The sequence below is a fragment of the Molossus molossus genome, unplaced genomic scaffold (genome assembly GCF_014108415.1).
Source record: "Molossus molossus isolate mMolMol1 unplaced genomic scaffold, mMolMol1.p scaffold_m16_p_16, whole genome shotgun sequence".
Lineage (NCBI taxonomy): Eukaryota > Metazoa > Chordata > Mammalia > Chiroptera > Molossidae > Molossus > Molossus molossus.
The window spans coordinates 8592428-8607089 of NW_023425351.1; the positions used below are offsets into that span (position 1 = coordinate 8592428).

The 14662-nt window shown below is 41.6% G+C and overlaps 1 protein-coding gene across 1 annotated transcript in view; it reads left to right on the forward strand.

Annotated features, from left to right (window-relative positions):
- Positions 1-14662, forward strand: part of PRKDC (protein kinase, DNA-activated, catalytic subunit) — a 261857-nt gene that overhangs the window by 160194 nt on the left and 87001 nt on the right. The window contains exons 59-62 of the mRNA XM_036264464.1: positions 563-778; positions 8123-8235; positions 10895-11026; positions 12595-12774. Coding sequence (XP_036120357.1) covers positions 563-778; positions 8123-8235; positions 10895-11026; positions 12595-12774 — 641 coding nt within the window. The remainder of the gene's footprint in view (positions 1-562; positions 779-8122; positions 8236-10894; positions 11027-12594; positions 12775-14662) is intronic.

A 14662-nucleotide genomic window follows, 5' to 3' on the forward strand; every position in this document is an offset into this window, starting at 1 on the left:
GATAGTATATTAAAGTTTTTTTTCTTAAATGGTTCAACTGTTTCCTTTGATCATCAAAGTACAAATTGTAAAGTGTCTAAATTATTTATAGACACTTCAATAATTTTCTTTTATATAATTTTTTTTTACATTCTGTTGGTTCTAGAAGTATGACTAATTTGAATAATTACAATGGAAATTTTATGACACTGATTAGAAATCAAGGATCTTAGTATTTTACAGTAGATACAAAACATTATTCTGTAATGATCCCAGTAGTTTGAGAGAACAGGTGATATATTTGCTACCTTACCAATGAGGACATTGAGGCTCAGATGCCTAAGCTGCTTTGGGTTGTCCTCTCGTGCCTCACGGAGCTTCCACCCAGTGTCTTTCTACTGTGACAGGACTGTCTCCCTGTAGGAGCTGTCCCCAGTCACTGTCACAGGTGAGCAAACGGAGGCCCCAGGTGCCTCCAGGATGATCCCCTTCTCTCACAGTGGCTGTGGGATGGGGTGTGGGCTTGGCAGGGCTGTGCAGTTCTGAGCGTGGTGTGAAGTGCTCTGGTCATGCCTGTTTGCAGATGGAAGAAGCTCCTTTAACTGGCTAACTGGAAGCAGTATTGACCCGCTGGTGGATTACATGGTTTCTTCATCATCCGATTCCTTGTCTTCCTCCCTACTGTTTGCTCACAAGAGGAGTGAAAAATTACAGAGAGCACCCTTGAAGTCGGTGGGACCTGATTTTGGGAAAAAAAGGTTGGGCCTTCCAGGGGACAAGGTGGATAACAAAGCAGAAGGTAAGTAAGGTTACTGAAATATGTTTAAAATGACCTACCCTCTAAATCAATGCAGAGGCTTAAAGAAAGTACATTTCTGATTGTATTCACATATCCTTATAACCTGTAATCAATACCATTAAAATTTAATTCAGTAAATGTTGTCTGGGCACTTACCATGTCGAAATTATAGTTTTATGTGTTTCAGAAAAGCTGTTGGACAAATTGAACTCAATCCATTTATTTAGTGACTTTCCAGAACAATAGGGATGGGTAAGGTAATAGGCAGAGGTAATCAAGGGATAAGGCTGAATTAGTAACCTAAGTCCCAGAAAGAATTTAAATCCAGGCAGAGAGTGGAGAGAGTCTCAGGAAGGACCTGGTGGAGGAGGCGGCCTTTGAGACTAGCCTTGTGGGACAGATGTGGGAAGGGAGAGGATGGACAGGGATGGAGATGCAGTGCAGAATGTGTTGGGTAGTGGAAGAGGCGCAGATAAGCTCAGTGGACACTTACTGAGAGCTCCCTCTAGCAGTGTGCTGCAGTCCAACTGCATAGATGCTTCAGAACACACGGAGCGAAGGTAAAGAATGCTGAGACACAGACTTGAGGCTGTGGGGTGGGGCTTTAGGAATGAACCACAGCTTTAGGTAATGAACTGAGCAGAGACAGGCATGAGGTTTCTGAGTGACCTCTGGGCATGGTTGTTTGGAACAGCATGTGGAGTGCCTGAGGAGGATTGAGAGGTGCAGGTCAAAGGCAACCAGACCTGACTTGGGGCCAAGGCAGGAAGAAGTGGGGTGGGAAAGAAAAGGGGCAAGCCCATGAGTGATGCTCAGAGAGCTGAGTGGAAAGTACTGGCAGAGCTCACAGGCCCAGCGCTGAGGGCTGGGGTAGAGGTCAGTGTGGAAGTCAGCTCCTTATGAGAATCGTAACTCTAGGAGTAAGTGGAAACCCAGAAAAAATAAAAATGAAGAGAGAAAAGGTCCCAAGACAGAACCTAGGAAATGTCAACATATGGATTTAGATAAATAGAAGTAAAATTAAGATTATAGTAAATTCCTTTTTATTTAATTTTGTAACTAAAAAATACACACACAAAATACGTTCCTTCCTCTTAACCACTCTTTTCACATTTTCAGGTAGCAAATCTGTGGCTACGCACAGTTCTTTAAATTTAATAAATAAATCTATCTAGGCTTCTCTTTGTTCGTAACTTTGAGTTTGACAAGGAGCTAATGAATCCATTCCTCTGTCTTTTTCCTCCATGCTTGACCACTTGCCACCAATCTTTTTTTTTTTTTTAACTTATCTTTATTGTTGAATGTATTACAGATGTTCCTCATTTTTCCCCCATTGACCCGCTCCTCACCGCCCCTCCTACTTTTCCCCACACCATTATCTATGTCCATTGGCCATGCAAAAATGCATACAAATTCTTTGGTTTATCTCTTCTCACCCCTCACCCCTCTTCCCTTTGAGGTTTGTCAGTCTAGCAACCAATTTGTACTTCTTAATCTCTTCACCTTTTTCATCCATTCCCCCAGCCCTCCTCCCATCTCGCAACCAACAAAATGTTCTCTGTATCTATGAGAATGTTTCTGTTCTGTGTGTTCATTTTGTTTGTAGATTCAGTTGTCAATAGATATGTATTCATTGCCATTTTGTTTGTTCATATTTTTTATCTTTTTCTTCAAAAAGACCCTTCAACATTTTATATAACGGTGTGGTGGTGGTGGTTGGTGAACTCCTTTAGCTTTTTCTTGTCTGGGAAACTCTTTATATGGCCATTGATTCTAAATGACAGCTTTGCAGGATGGAGTAATCTTGGTTGTAGGGTCTTGCTTTTCATCACTCTGAATATTTCTTGCCACTCCCTTCTGGACTGTGAAGTTTTTTTTTTGAGAAATCAGCTGATATAGGCTTATGAGAACTCCCTAGTAGTTAACTAACTGCTTTTCTCTTGCTGCTTTTAAGATTCTCTCTTTGTGTTGGACCTTTTGCATTTTGATGATGATGTGTCTTGGTGTGGGCCTCTTGGGGTTCATCTTGTTTGGTACTCTCTGTGCTTCCTGGATTAGCATGTCTGTTTCCTTCACCAAATTAGGAAAGTTTTCTGCCATTATTATTCCATATAGATTTTCGATTTCTTGTTCTCTCTCTTCTCCTTCTGGCACCCCAAGATGCGAATGTTGGCACACTGGACGTTGTCCCAAAGGCTCCCTACACTATCCTTGTTTTTTTTTAATTCTTTTTGCTTTTTGCTTTTCTGATTTGGTGTTTTTTGCTTCCTTATATTCCAAATCACTGGTTTGCTTCTTGGCTTTACCTGCTCTACTATTACATCTGTGTATATTATTCTTTATTTCAGTTAGTGCCTCCTTCATTTCTGACTGGTCCTTTTTTATGCTCTTGAGGTCTTCACTAAGTTCACTGAGATTCTCATTAAGTTCATTGAGCATCCTTATAAGCAGTATTTTGAACTCAGCATCTGTTAGGTTGCTTATCTCCATTTTGCTTAGTTCTTTTCCTGGGGTTTTGTTATGTTCTTTCATTTGGCACCTGTTTCTATGTCTCTTCATTTTGGCTGCCTCCCTGTGTTTGTTCCAAGACAAGCCAATCCTATAGTTAAGCAACTGGCAACAGCTTGGGTGGGCCTGAAGGTTGGGTGGGGCGGGGCCTCAGGGAATCACCAGGGCGGGGCTACCAGTGTGAGCCAGGGTGCTGGAGTCCCAGATATGGCGGCTGTCTGCCACCCCAGGGAAGGGCTCACCTGTCCAGGAGAAAACTCCCTCTCCAGCCCTCGTTCGAATGCCAAACAGCTCAGTTCTTCACTGTATGCCTCTGGCACCTCTCCAGCTGCTTCACCTCTGAGCTTAGAGGGAGCAAGTCTGAGTAAGTCTACGCACAGGCCCTTTAAGAGGAGCTGCCTGGGGCTCCAGCCGCCTTGGCCTCCCTGAGCCTCAGTTCCCGCTGTTTTTTCCAGCCAGAAGTGATGGGGATTCTCTTCCTGGCACTGGAACTATGAACTGGGCACCTGGTGTGGGAAGGGGACCTCTCAGTCCTCAGGGAGGACCTTCCCAGCAGAGGTATCCTCCTAATTTTCATCCACCACACATTGATGTGGGACCAACCCGTTGCGCTTCTGCCCCTCCTACCAGTCTCCATGTGGCTTCTTTAAATTTGTAATTGTAAGATTTCCATTCATCTTGATTCAGGTGGCCTTGAATGATGGTTGTTCTGTAGTTTAGTTGTAACTTTAATGTGGGTGTGGAAGGATGAGATACCATATTTACCTACACTGCCGGAAGTTCCCCCACCAGTCTTTTTTATTTACAGTCTTCTTCCTTCTGTTTTTCCATCAAACCAGTATATGACCCACCAAGAGTGCATATTTCTCTGTACTTCCTGTAACTTTCATTGTGAAAGCCCCGAAGTTAAAATGAACTTCCAAAGTGGCTGTCATCTTCCCATTGTTTATAAATGGTCTTTTCTGACCCCTTATGTCTGCTTGTCTGAAACCCATGGGCAGGTGCAGCTTTCTGCTAAAGATTGGTGTGTGTTTGGGGCAGTCTGTAGTCCAGTTAACTTACAATGACTGCTAGTGACCACCTCAGGACTAGTTTCCTTATTGAATGGGGATGAGGCTCAGAAACAAATGAAATTGCTAAGGATGACAGGAGTTACTGTCCACAACTCAAATTGTTGCATCTTTTTTCTCTGTCTACTTTTTTGGAGTAAAAAAAAAAAATGTCACAAATGATATAGGTAGAATTGGGGAACCATGTATAGAAAAGAAGAAAGATAGAGGTGAAACCTAATTTTTTTATTAATTAATTCATTTTGTTACAGATGTTTCTCCTTTTTTCCCCATAGTCACCCTCCTCCCGACCCCACCCCCCTTTACAGCATCATTGTGTATGTCCATTGGTTATACAAACATGCATATAAGTTCTCTGGTTTATACCCCCCACCAGCTCCTCTGAGGTTTGTTAGTCTGAACCCTACTTCTTTCTGTATGTCTGGGTCTATTTTGTTCATCAGCTTATTTTGTTCATTATATTCAACAATGAAACTTAATTTTTAAACAATGTCATAAATGTTTTATATATGGATTTGTAAAAACTCAGTTGTAGAACTGAGTAGGTAAAATAAATGCAAATAGTAATCCAGTTAATATACTTGAATCTTCCCATGTACTTTTATAGATTTAAAATATTTCATATCAAGTTTTCTTTGGGGTATATGTATTTTCTTGCCTAAAGAAGGACATTTGGAGGGTCATAATATACAGGGAATTAGTACTTACTTTGTTACTGTTATCATTGAAAGGGAATACAGTTTAAAAACTTGAAGTTCTAATCTAATTAAAATATCACTTTTCAATCATTATCTTATTTAATTTTTTATTTTAGTTTCCTTTAGTTATTGTATCAGAATAATACATTCATGTAGTTTAAAGAGTCTAATACTTTCCCAAAACTTGTTAGAAGAAATGACAGATGTGCCCACTTAACACCCTTTCAGCCAAGTCTTTGCTCTTACTTCCATCTCTCCAGCCTTTTTTATGTTGCTACTTTTTCTTTCAGGATTAGTCATGTTTCTGACTTCACATTGTGGACTTTAAAGACTTGACTCCCTCTTGTCCCTGACCCCCATCGTTCACACACACGGTGGATTCTTCCTGTGTCTTCATCTTCTGATATGTTTATGTCTTAGTCTTTGCTTCATCAGTATTCAGCTTCCTTTTATTTTGACTACATAAATAGTATTTGTGGTTGAACCATGAGTGATTCCATGATTATTTTTCCTTTTTATACAATAATTTCTCCTGGGCATTAATAAGTGTTTCGTGCCCTGGCCGGTTTTGCTCAGTGGTTAGAGCGTCGGCCCGTGGACCAGAGAGTCCCGGGTTCAGTTCCTGCTAAGGGCACGTACCTCAGTTACAGTTTGTACCCGGCTCTGGTTGGGGTCGTGTGATTGGCAACCACTCGATGTGTCTCTTTCACATCGATGTTTCTCTCTTCCTTTCTCTCTCCCTCCTGCTCTATTTGAAAATAAATGCAAAAATGTCCTGGGGTGAGCATAAAAAAAATTTTTTTTTCATTTTAGATACTCAAATTTCTACATATTTATCACCAGATTTCCTCTGAGTTGTACAGCTTTATTGTATCCCTATACATAAGTGTTTCAGGTTCTTAAAGAAATCGCTCCTGGAGCCTCTGAGCTTCCTAGTTCTAGGCTGCTTACTTTTGGGGTGTCTGCTTAGCTGTCATCTAGACACCACCTCCACCTCCTGAGGGTCTGTTCGCCTTTCCTGATCCTCTTCCTTGGCTTAGTTCCTTCTTTTTGGCCTAACACCTCTTCAGGTGGCTTCCTGAGGAAGGCTGTGAGAAGTAGGAAGCCCTTGTCGATGCTGTGATGCCATACATTGCTTTGGTGGCACTCACACCTGACGGGTACCTGAGCTTGGCATTCAGGGAGGCTCCTTGGAGCTCCCTGTTCCACAGGGCTGTGCTGGAAACACCTGATGGTGGTCTCTCTGTTGGTCCTTTGTAAGAACTGGATCTTTTCTATGTGAACACTTGTAGGATCTTCTCTTTTAAAGCAGTTTTGTTTTTTTTTAATCCTCACCCGAGGACATTTTTCCATTTTTGTTCAGATAGAGTGGAGGGAGAGAGAGAGAGAGAGACATCAATGTGAAAGGGACACATTGAGTGGCTGCCACCTGCATGACCAACCAGGGCCGGGGACAAACTGCAACTGAGGTACATGCCTTTAGTGGGAACTGAACCCTGGTCTCTCTGGACCGCAGGCTGACTGACACCGGCCAGGGCTCTTTTAAAGCAGTTTTTGGAAATTTCACAAAAGTGGTCTTTGGTTCAGGTCTATTTTAGTCCATTTTTTAGGGCCCTTTCAGACTACTAACTCATATGTTCCAGTTCTGGAATATTCTTGGGTGATTTTGTTGATTTCTTCATCTGAGTTTCTCTTTTTGAAATCCTATTGCTTGGATAGCAGACCTTGTAGATTATCCTTCTAATTTTCTTGTGTCCTTTTTGCTATATATTTTAAGAAATCTCTTCAACTTGTCTTCCAACCCTTGCTTTTATGTTATGATGTCATATTTTTAATGTCTATAAGCTTTTTTTTGTTCTTTGAACATCCCTTCAGTCCTTGATTCATGGTTGCAATATCTACTCTTACTTTTCTACTAAATGATCTTTTTTCCCTGCGTGATCTAATTTTAGCAATTGTTCATTCCCTGTTATTTTGGTTTCTGTCTTTCATGTTTGAAGCTTTCCTTTATCTTCTGATATAATTATGTCTTAGTCTTTGTTTCATCAATATTCAGTTTCCTTTTATAGAATACTTGGTGATGTTTGGCTTTTTGTATGTGTTCCCAGGGAGAGCACTAAAAAGGCATTTGGAATAGCTTACAAAGAGAGTGTGTACTCACTGGTCTTCACCGAGCAGAGCTCAGCCGGACCAGGACATTGAAACATAGGTCCATAGCCCTTCTGCTCTCCTGTGCTGGTTGATTATCCAGCGGCAGAATCTCTAATCTCTTACCTGCAGGCTAAAGGCCTGGGTGCCAGGAACTCTGGGAACCAAGGGAGAGGAGGCAGCTCCAGATTTCAGAAGTCTTCATGGCCACTGTTTCCTCTGTCTCCAGCCATGTAGCCTTTTTCACTCCCAGCCCTGTGCCCATTACCCGGCTCTGCACCTGGAGCATGGGGCCTGCACATCCAAACCACACCTGCTCAGCCTGCAGCCCCCCTGGACGCGCCTGGTGCTGCCCGGGCTGCGACTTGACGCCTCTCTTCTGTCGTCGTTCTGGCCTCGTGCTCTCTACTGCAGCACTACCACCCATCGAGGCCGTGGAGACATTCTGTTCTGTAGCTTCCAAAACTGGTTAATCATCTTCTCTGCATAGGCTCGTGTCACTTAAAAATGAAAAAGAAGAGCCCTGGCCAGTTTGGCTCAGCGGTTAGAGCGTTGGCCTGCGGTCCGGAGAGACCCGGGTTCGGTTCCCGCTAAGGGCACTTACTTCGGTTGCAGTTTGTCCCCGGCCCTGGTTGGTCATGCGAGTGGCAGCCACTCGATGTGTCCCTTCACATCGATGTTTCTCTCTCTCTCTCCCTTCCTCTCTCTCCCTCCCACTCTATCTGTACAAAAAAATGGAAAAATATCCTCGGGTGAGGATAAAAAAAAAAAAGAAGAAGAAGAAATAAAAGAAAACTAAATAAAAGTAAAAACAGAGGTAAACAGTCTCACTTTTATTTTCGAGGATTCTAGGAACGAGGCAGAGTCAACTGCAAATGTTGGGTTGACCAGCTTTCACAAGCCTGCTTTTTGTTCTTCAGGTACAGACAGTCGGACAGAAATATTAAGATTACGCAGACGATTTTTAAAGGACCGAGAAAAGCTCAATTTGATTTATGCGAGAAAAGGTGTTATTGAACAAAAACGAGAGAAGGTTTGTATCTTTCTCAAGTATTTGATTGATTCGAAGTATCTATTTTATATATAGATACTAAGCTTCCTGCCAGATAGTGTTTCCAGTATTGGTCTACAAACCAAATCAGAGAAGCAGCAGTATATAACTTGAAGTTATTTATGAACCAAAGTCTCCTCTGACTAATGTAGATATAAAGGGCATTCATGACTCACCGATGGGGTGTGGGATCTTGGAATGAAACGTGTGTGGGTGTTCCCCTGAATCTCAGGCGCTGGCAGGACCCCATCTCTGCCTCTTTCAGCCTCTCTCATCACAGCTCGGATTTGTTCTCTGAACAGATTGACTTTATCTATATGGTGGAACCATGACCCCCAGTTACTCCTGAATTTTACATATTATAACCATAGCTTCTGGGAAGGGGTTGCCCCACTCTACCTCAGCGCCACAGCCTTGACCCACCTTGGGTCTGGGGCCATTTGGGGACCAATAAGCCAATAAGTGATGGTCGGGAGAGAGGCCACATTCCAACCAGCTGCCCTCCTGGGGGTACATGGATGAGGAGGGGATGGCTGGCCCAGAGGAGGGGTGGGCAGGGCAAGGCAGACAGGACAGCACTGTCTGCTGAGAGCAGTGATTTGAGGCACAAGTGTGCATGAATGAATAGTTAAATATTTTTCGGAATGTGGAAACAGTGAAATAATTTGTTTAGCCATAGCTTCAATGTTACTTATAAATCAGTAATTATGTTACAGTTTTCAAGATTATGAGTAAAAAATCCTGTCTTTTCTAATTCAGTTTAAATCTTTAACTACTTCATTAACTTCCAAATCTGAGTATGAAGTAGTTGAATGGTTTCACAGCCTCTTCTGTGCAAAGAAAAATGTACTTTTTATTCTCCCTCTTGTCTCTGTAACTGCAACTATTCTTTTGAGGACTAGGGTCCAAAATCATTGTTCCAAGTTTATCTGATGCTCCTTCTCACTGGCCCCATCACACCTGGAGGGCCTTTTGATTGCCCACTCACAGAAATAGTTTCAGGCTCCTAATTAAAGCTGAAACCTTACTAGGCGTGCCTGAAGGAAGTGATAATATCTAGGCAGCAGAAGGAAGAGATAAAGCCAGGATGGTTGGCCCTGGCTGGTTTGGCTCCATGATTAGAGCATCAGCCATAGACCGGAGGTCATGGGTTCGATTCCTGCTCAAGGGCACTTACCTGGGTTGCAGGTTCAATCCCTAGCCCTAGTTGGGGTCATGCGGGTGGCAACCAATCAATGTGTTTCTATCACATTGATGTTTTTCTCTCTCTCTCCCTCCCTGCCAAATTATGTAAAATTCAATGGAAAAAATATCCTTAGGTGAGGATTAACCAAAAAAAAAAAAAGGAACAGGATATTTGCATAGAAATCGAGGGAGATATTTTGGCTTGATACAAAGGTCTTTTAGTAATTAAGACATACAGAATGACCTGCTATGTGAGGCCATGCATTCCCTTGGACATGGGTGTTCTAATCTGAGGTGGTTAGCCATTCATTAAGAAATGCATGGGCCCTGGCCAGTTTGGCTCAGCAGTTAGAGCTTCGGCCCACAGACCAAAAGGTTGTGGGTTAGATTCCCTGTCAAGGGCACGTACCTGGGTTGTGGGTTCAATCCCTGGCCCTGGTCAGGATCATGTAGGAGTCAACCAATCGATGTGTCTCTCCCACATTGTTTTCTCTCTCTCTCTCTCTCTCTCTCTCTCTCTCTCTCTCTCTCTCTCTCCCCGTCCCTCCCTTCCTCCCTTCTATTCTATCTAAAAATGGAAAAATATTCTCAGGTGAGGATTAACAACAACAACAAGAAAAAGAAAGGCATGGGGAAAATTAAGCATTGGAAAGCTATTCACTTGTGGGCATTTATTGTTAGAGCTCTGTGCTCAATACCTGGCACTGCTCGGTGCTGGTGGTAACATGCGCAGTGCCAGGAGTTAGCCAAGTCTGGGAGAGGAGCGGTGGGGGGAGGAGCAGTGGGGGGAGGAGCGGAGGGGGGAGGGAGGAGCAATGAAGGAGGAGTGGGGGGGGGAGCGGAGTGGGAGGAGCGGTGAGGGAGGAGCAGAGCGGTGGGGGGAGGAGCTGTGAGAGAAGCGTTTTTGAAAAGATGGTATCTGAGATGAGAACCAAAGATGAGTAAAAAGCTGTAGAAAGATATTCCAGGCAAAGAGATGAGCAGGTGCCCACGGCCCTGCATGGGGGAGAGTTTGGGTTTGGGAGTGATTAAGGATCAAATGGAAGACCCAGACTGGCCTTTGTGGATGAGCGGGGCCTGGAAGACCTGGGTTTTGGAGGGGCTGTAGTGATCATGCTGGGCCTGTAGCCGAGGTGTATTCTGCATGTATTAAGGAAATACAGCTCTCTGATTGTGGCTTCAAAAAGTTTTCAGTCAGGTTCTCTGATTTTTCAAATATTCAGATTAGTTTGTAGTAAATATTTAAATAATCTTTTCCCCTTGTCTGCCACAGTGATTTTTGTTTTGGATTATCATCTGTCATTGACTGGTGAAACATAGTGACTAAACTATTTTGGATACAAATTGTCATTAATTCACCTTTATGTTAAAGATGGGTACTCTCATAGCTCATGTACTACTGTTTTCTTGAATCATAATTCAAATTTCAAATCTTCTTTGGTTCTAATGATTATAGGAGATCAAGAGTGAGTTAAAAATGAAGCATGACGCTCAAGTCGTTTTGTACAGAAGTTACCGCCAAGGAGACCTTCCTGACATTCAGATTAAGTACAGCAGCTTGATCACCCCCTTGCAAGCTGTGGCCCAGGTTGGTCTTTGAAAACTGCGTTTTCTATGGATAGATAAAAACCCTGGCTGGTTTGGCTCAGCGGTTGGAGCTTTGGCCTGCGGACCAAGAGTCTGGGGTTCGGTTCCTGCTGGGGCACGTACCAAAAAAAAACAAAACTGCTCTAACAGTGCCAAGGATACATGTTTGAGGCTACCCTATAGCATAAATGAGGTGTTGTTTTGTCCTAAACAATGGACTTGATTAAAGACCTGGATCCAAGTCTAGGCTCTGCCATTTCCTGACACTGACACTCCTCCTCACGTGGCGGGACTGACCGAGGGTCAGGTGGCCCTGCACCTGGAGTTCTTGTCAGGACGCGAGTGCTGCAAAATCAGAGAATGGAGACTGATTTTCTTACCAGTGATACTAGAATGAAATAATGTGTAAAAAGCCATTGTAAACTTGAAGGTGCAAAGCCATTTAAATCATTGCTTATGTAAAATCTTTTTGCAGGAGGTCTGGAATCAGTAGATTAGTTTATCTGTGGGATCAGTATTCTTCCTTCTCTGTTAATTCTCTTGATAGCAGAGGGCTGGAAATGTTTTCTACGTCATTAGGATGTAAAAATAGAAGTTTTCTATCTGAATTCTTTGAGAAAAGCAGGATGTTTATCCCCCCAAAGCCTGATTAAGATTCCTTTGCCTTTATTAAAATAAATTTTAAATCAAAGAGTTTTTAGTATATAGTATGCAAGTTAGTGAAATGTAATGCCTTATATGTATTTTATTGTACTTAAGTTTCCAGTATTAATATTAATTATAATAATAGATTATATCAGCATAGCCCCTCACTGGTTTTTTAAGCTTTTTATTTAATCTAAATAATTATAGGTCGATAGTCCTGTGTACCTTTTATCTAACGCCCTTCAATGGTGTTACTTATATAATTAAGTACATTACTTTTTATTTTTTTGTCTTATTTGTTCTTTTTGTTTTAATCATATACGTTATTAAGACCTATACATTGACATTGCTTCAGCAGTGTTAACTGGACTGAAGACTTTGTTCATTTCATCATTTTCTCTTCATTTATGTGTGTGTGTGTGTGAGTGAGATTCTGTGCATTTTTATCCAATATATAGATGCATGCAATGACCATCACGGTAGCTCTTGGTTATTATGGAGCGCTTTCACATCTTTCTCATTAGATTCTCCTAGTGATTTTGTGACATTTTGGCAGTTATTAGACACATTTACAGGTGAAGAGTTGGAGGTTAGTGAAGAAGGGATACTGTGGCAGAAGCCCTGTGCCTCACTGGTTGTGGAGTAAGGACTCACTCAGGAGCCAAGATACATGGTTACATATGTGATTAAGGCAGGTTTTTAAATTTATATCTGTGGGTTCAGTCCATGCTCTCATGCCTTTCATAAGACACATGTCAAACAGATATGTCTTTGGTTAAATTCCAAATACTCCCCTTGTCAAAATAAGATCTTTAGTAGATGTGTTTGCAACAGTTTGTGTTTTCAAATAAAGCTTTGATAGTTGATAAATTAAAGCATTATTACTTCAGATCCTGATTTCTCTTTGTTGTGAATATTTTACAGAGAGACCCAATAATTGCAAAGCAGCTTTTTGGCAGCTTGTTTTCTGCAATTATAAAAGAGATGGACAAATATAGAACCGTGTCTGAAAAAAACGACATCACTCAGAAGTTGCTCCAGGACTTCAATCATTTTCTTAGCACCACTTTCTCTTTCTTTCCACCTTTTGTCTCCTGTATCCAGGTAAAAGTCTACATGCACGCTTCACAGTATATGCATGGTCTACTTCGCCTTGCCTGAGTCTGCCATGAAACTTCATTTGTTGGTGGGAAAATGGGGGATATCTGCAATAGTGTCAACAACAAAAAGTTTAAGTTAAAAAAAACAACTTCATTTGTTTCCCATGTTCAAACACAAGGTGTTTAACACAGGACATGTACTCTGTTTTGGTTACCTCTTCCCCGATGGGTAGATGTCATTTACTTCTACTTCAAAAAAAACAACCATATATGACAATAATCAGAAGTCAAACTTGGCTCTGGTTATTAATAAATCATTCCCTTCAGACTTTTGTTGCCCCCTGCATTTTATTTACTTGTTCTTCCATAGGTGGTATTTCACCACATTTTTTATGCTTCCTGACTGCCTTCAAGTGATGTTGACTGACTTCCTTCTTTTTTTTTTTAATTCTCACCCAAGGATGTTTTTACATTTATCTTCAGAGTGGGGGTGGGGGGAGACACATCAATGTGAGAGAGACACATCAGTTGGTTGCCACCTGCATGACCCCAACCAGGGCCAGGGATGAACTGCAATCGTGGTCTGTGCCCTTGGCTGGAATCGAACCCGGGACTCTTTGGTCCGTGGGCTGACACTAACCGCTGAGCAAAACCAGCCAGGGCTGATTGACTTTGTTCTAAGTGGTGGGGACACAGTGATGAAAAGGCACAAGTCTCTGCTGTCCAAGAACATTGTAGATGAGTGACAGATAATAATAAACAGGCAAATAGAGAAGATAACACGAGGTAGTGATAGGTGTCATAGAACTTGAATAACATAGAAGTTAAACAAAAAAATGATAAAAATTAGGCTTCATCATTTTGTTCTGTTTTGAAATGATAAGTAAAATTGATTGGCTAAAGTTTTTTGCTTAACAAATATTTATTTGTTTGTTTGCTCTTGTTAATCCTCACCCAAGGATATTTTTTCATTGATTTTTAGATAGAGTGCAAGGGGGTCTGGGAGAGAGAGAGATCGTTGTGAGAGAGATACATTGATTGGTTGCCTCCCATACAACCCCAACGAGGGTCAGGGATAGAACCTGCAATCCAGGTACATGCCCTTGACCAGAAATCAAACCTGCAACCCTTTGGTCAGCAGGCCAGTGCTCTAACCACTGGGCAAGACTGGCCAGGGCCACAAATATTTCTTTATAAAGTAAAATGATGCTGTCTACAAGATTATACAGAATAGTCAATCTTCCTGAAAACAGACTTACAGAACTCATTTAAATTCAGACTACACATTTACAAATAAAGAAAGGATATCCTAACAATAGTTGTTTATTCATTAAAACCATCTCATGAAAGACATCTCTTGGGCAAATAGGAATAAATCTTAAGATGCATGCAGTCATTGTTTCCCATAGTGTCTGGAATATAGAAGGCACTCAATAAATATTTATAGAATTAGGGGATTGCTTGAAAATTAAAAATAAATTTATTTTAAAATATTTTCTTATTCGGGGCTTCCTTCTCCAAATTACAATAGTGTTATATCAAAGTCTGACATCTTAACTAAGAGCCTTTGCTATGTTATTAATTAAAGTAGAATTTTATTTGGATTATTTTTATGATACAACTAGATCCTTTAAGAGCAACACACATTTTTGTTTGCTTGCTTGCTCTGGAGAATCTGTGTTCTTCCAAGACCCCTAATGTAGAGCTTAAACTGGCTCGTGGTAGCTCAGTCAGACTTAGCAAGTGGTGCATGCAGGCACAGCCATGGAGTGTGTGGGGAGGAACTGCTCATATTGTTCTCTATTGATTTGGGCTTTAATTTTCATTATTTCGGTGTACATAGGACTCTCTAATTGAAAGTTATAAAGTAAAGGTCAATATAATCATTTCTG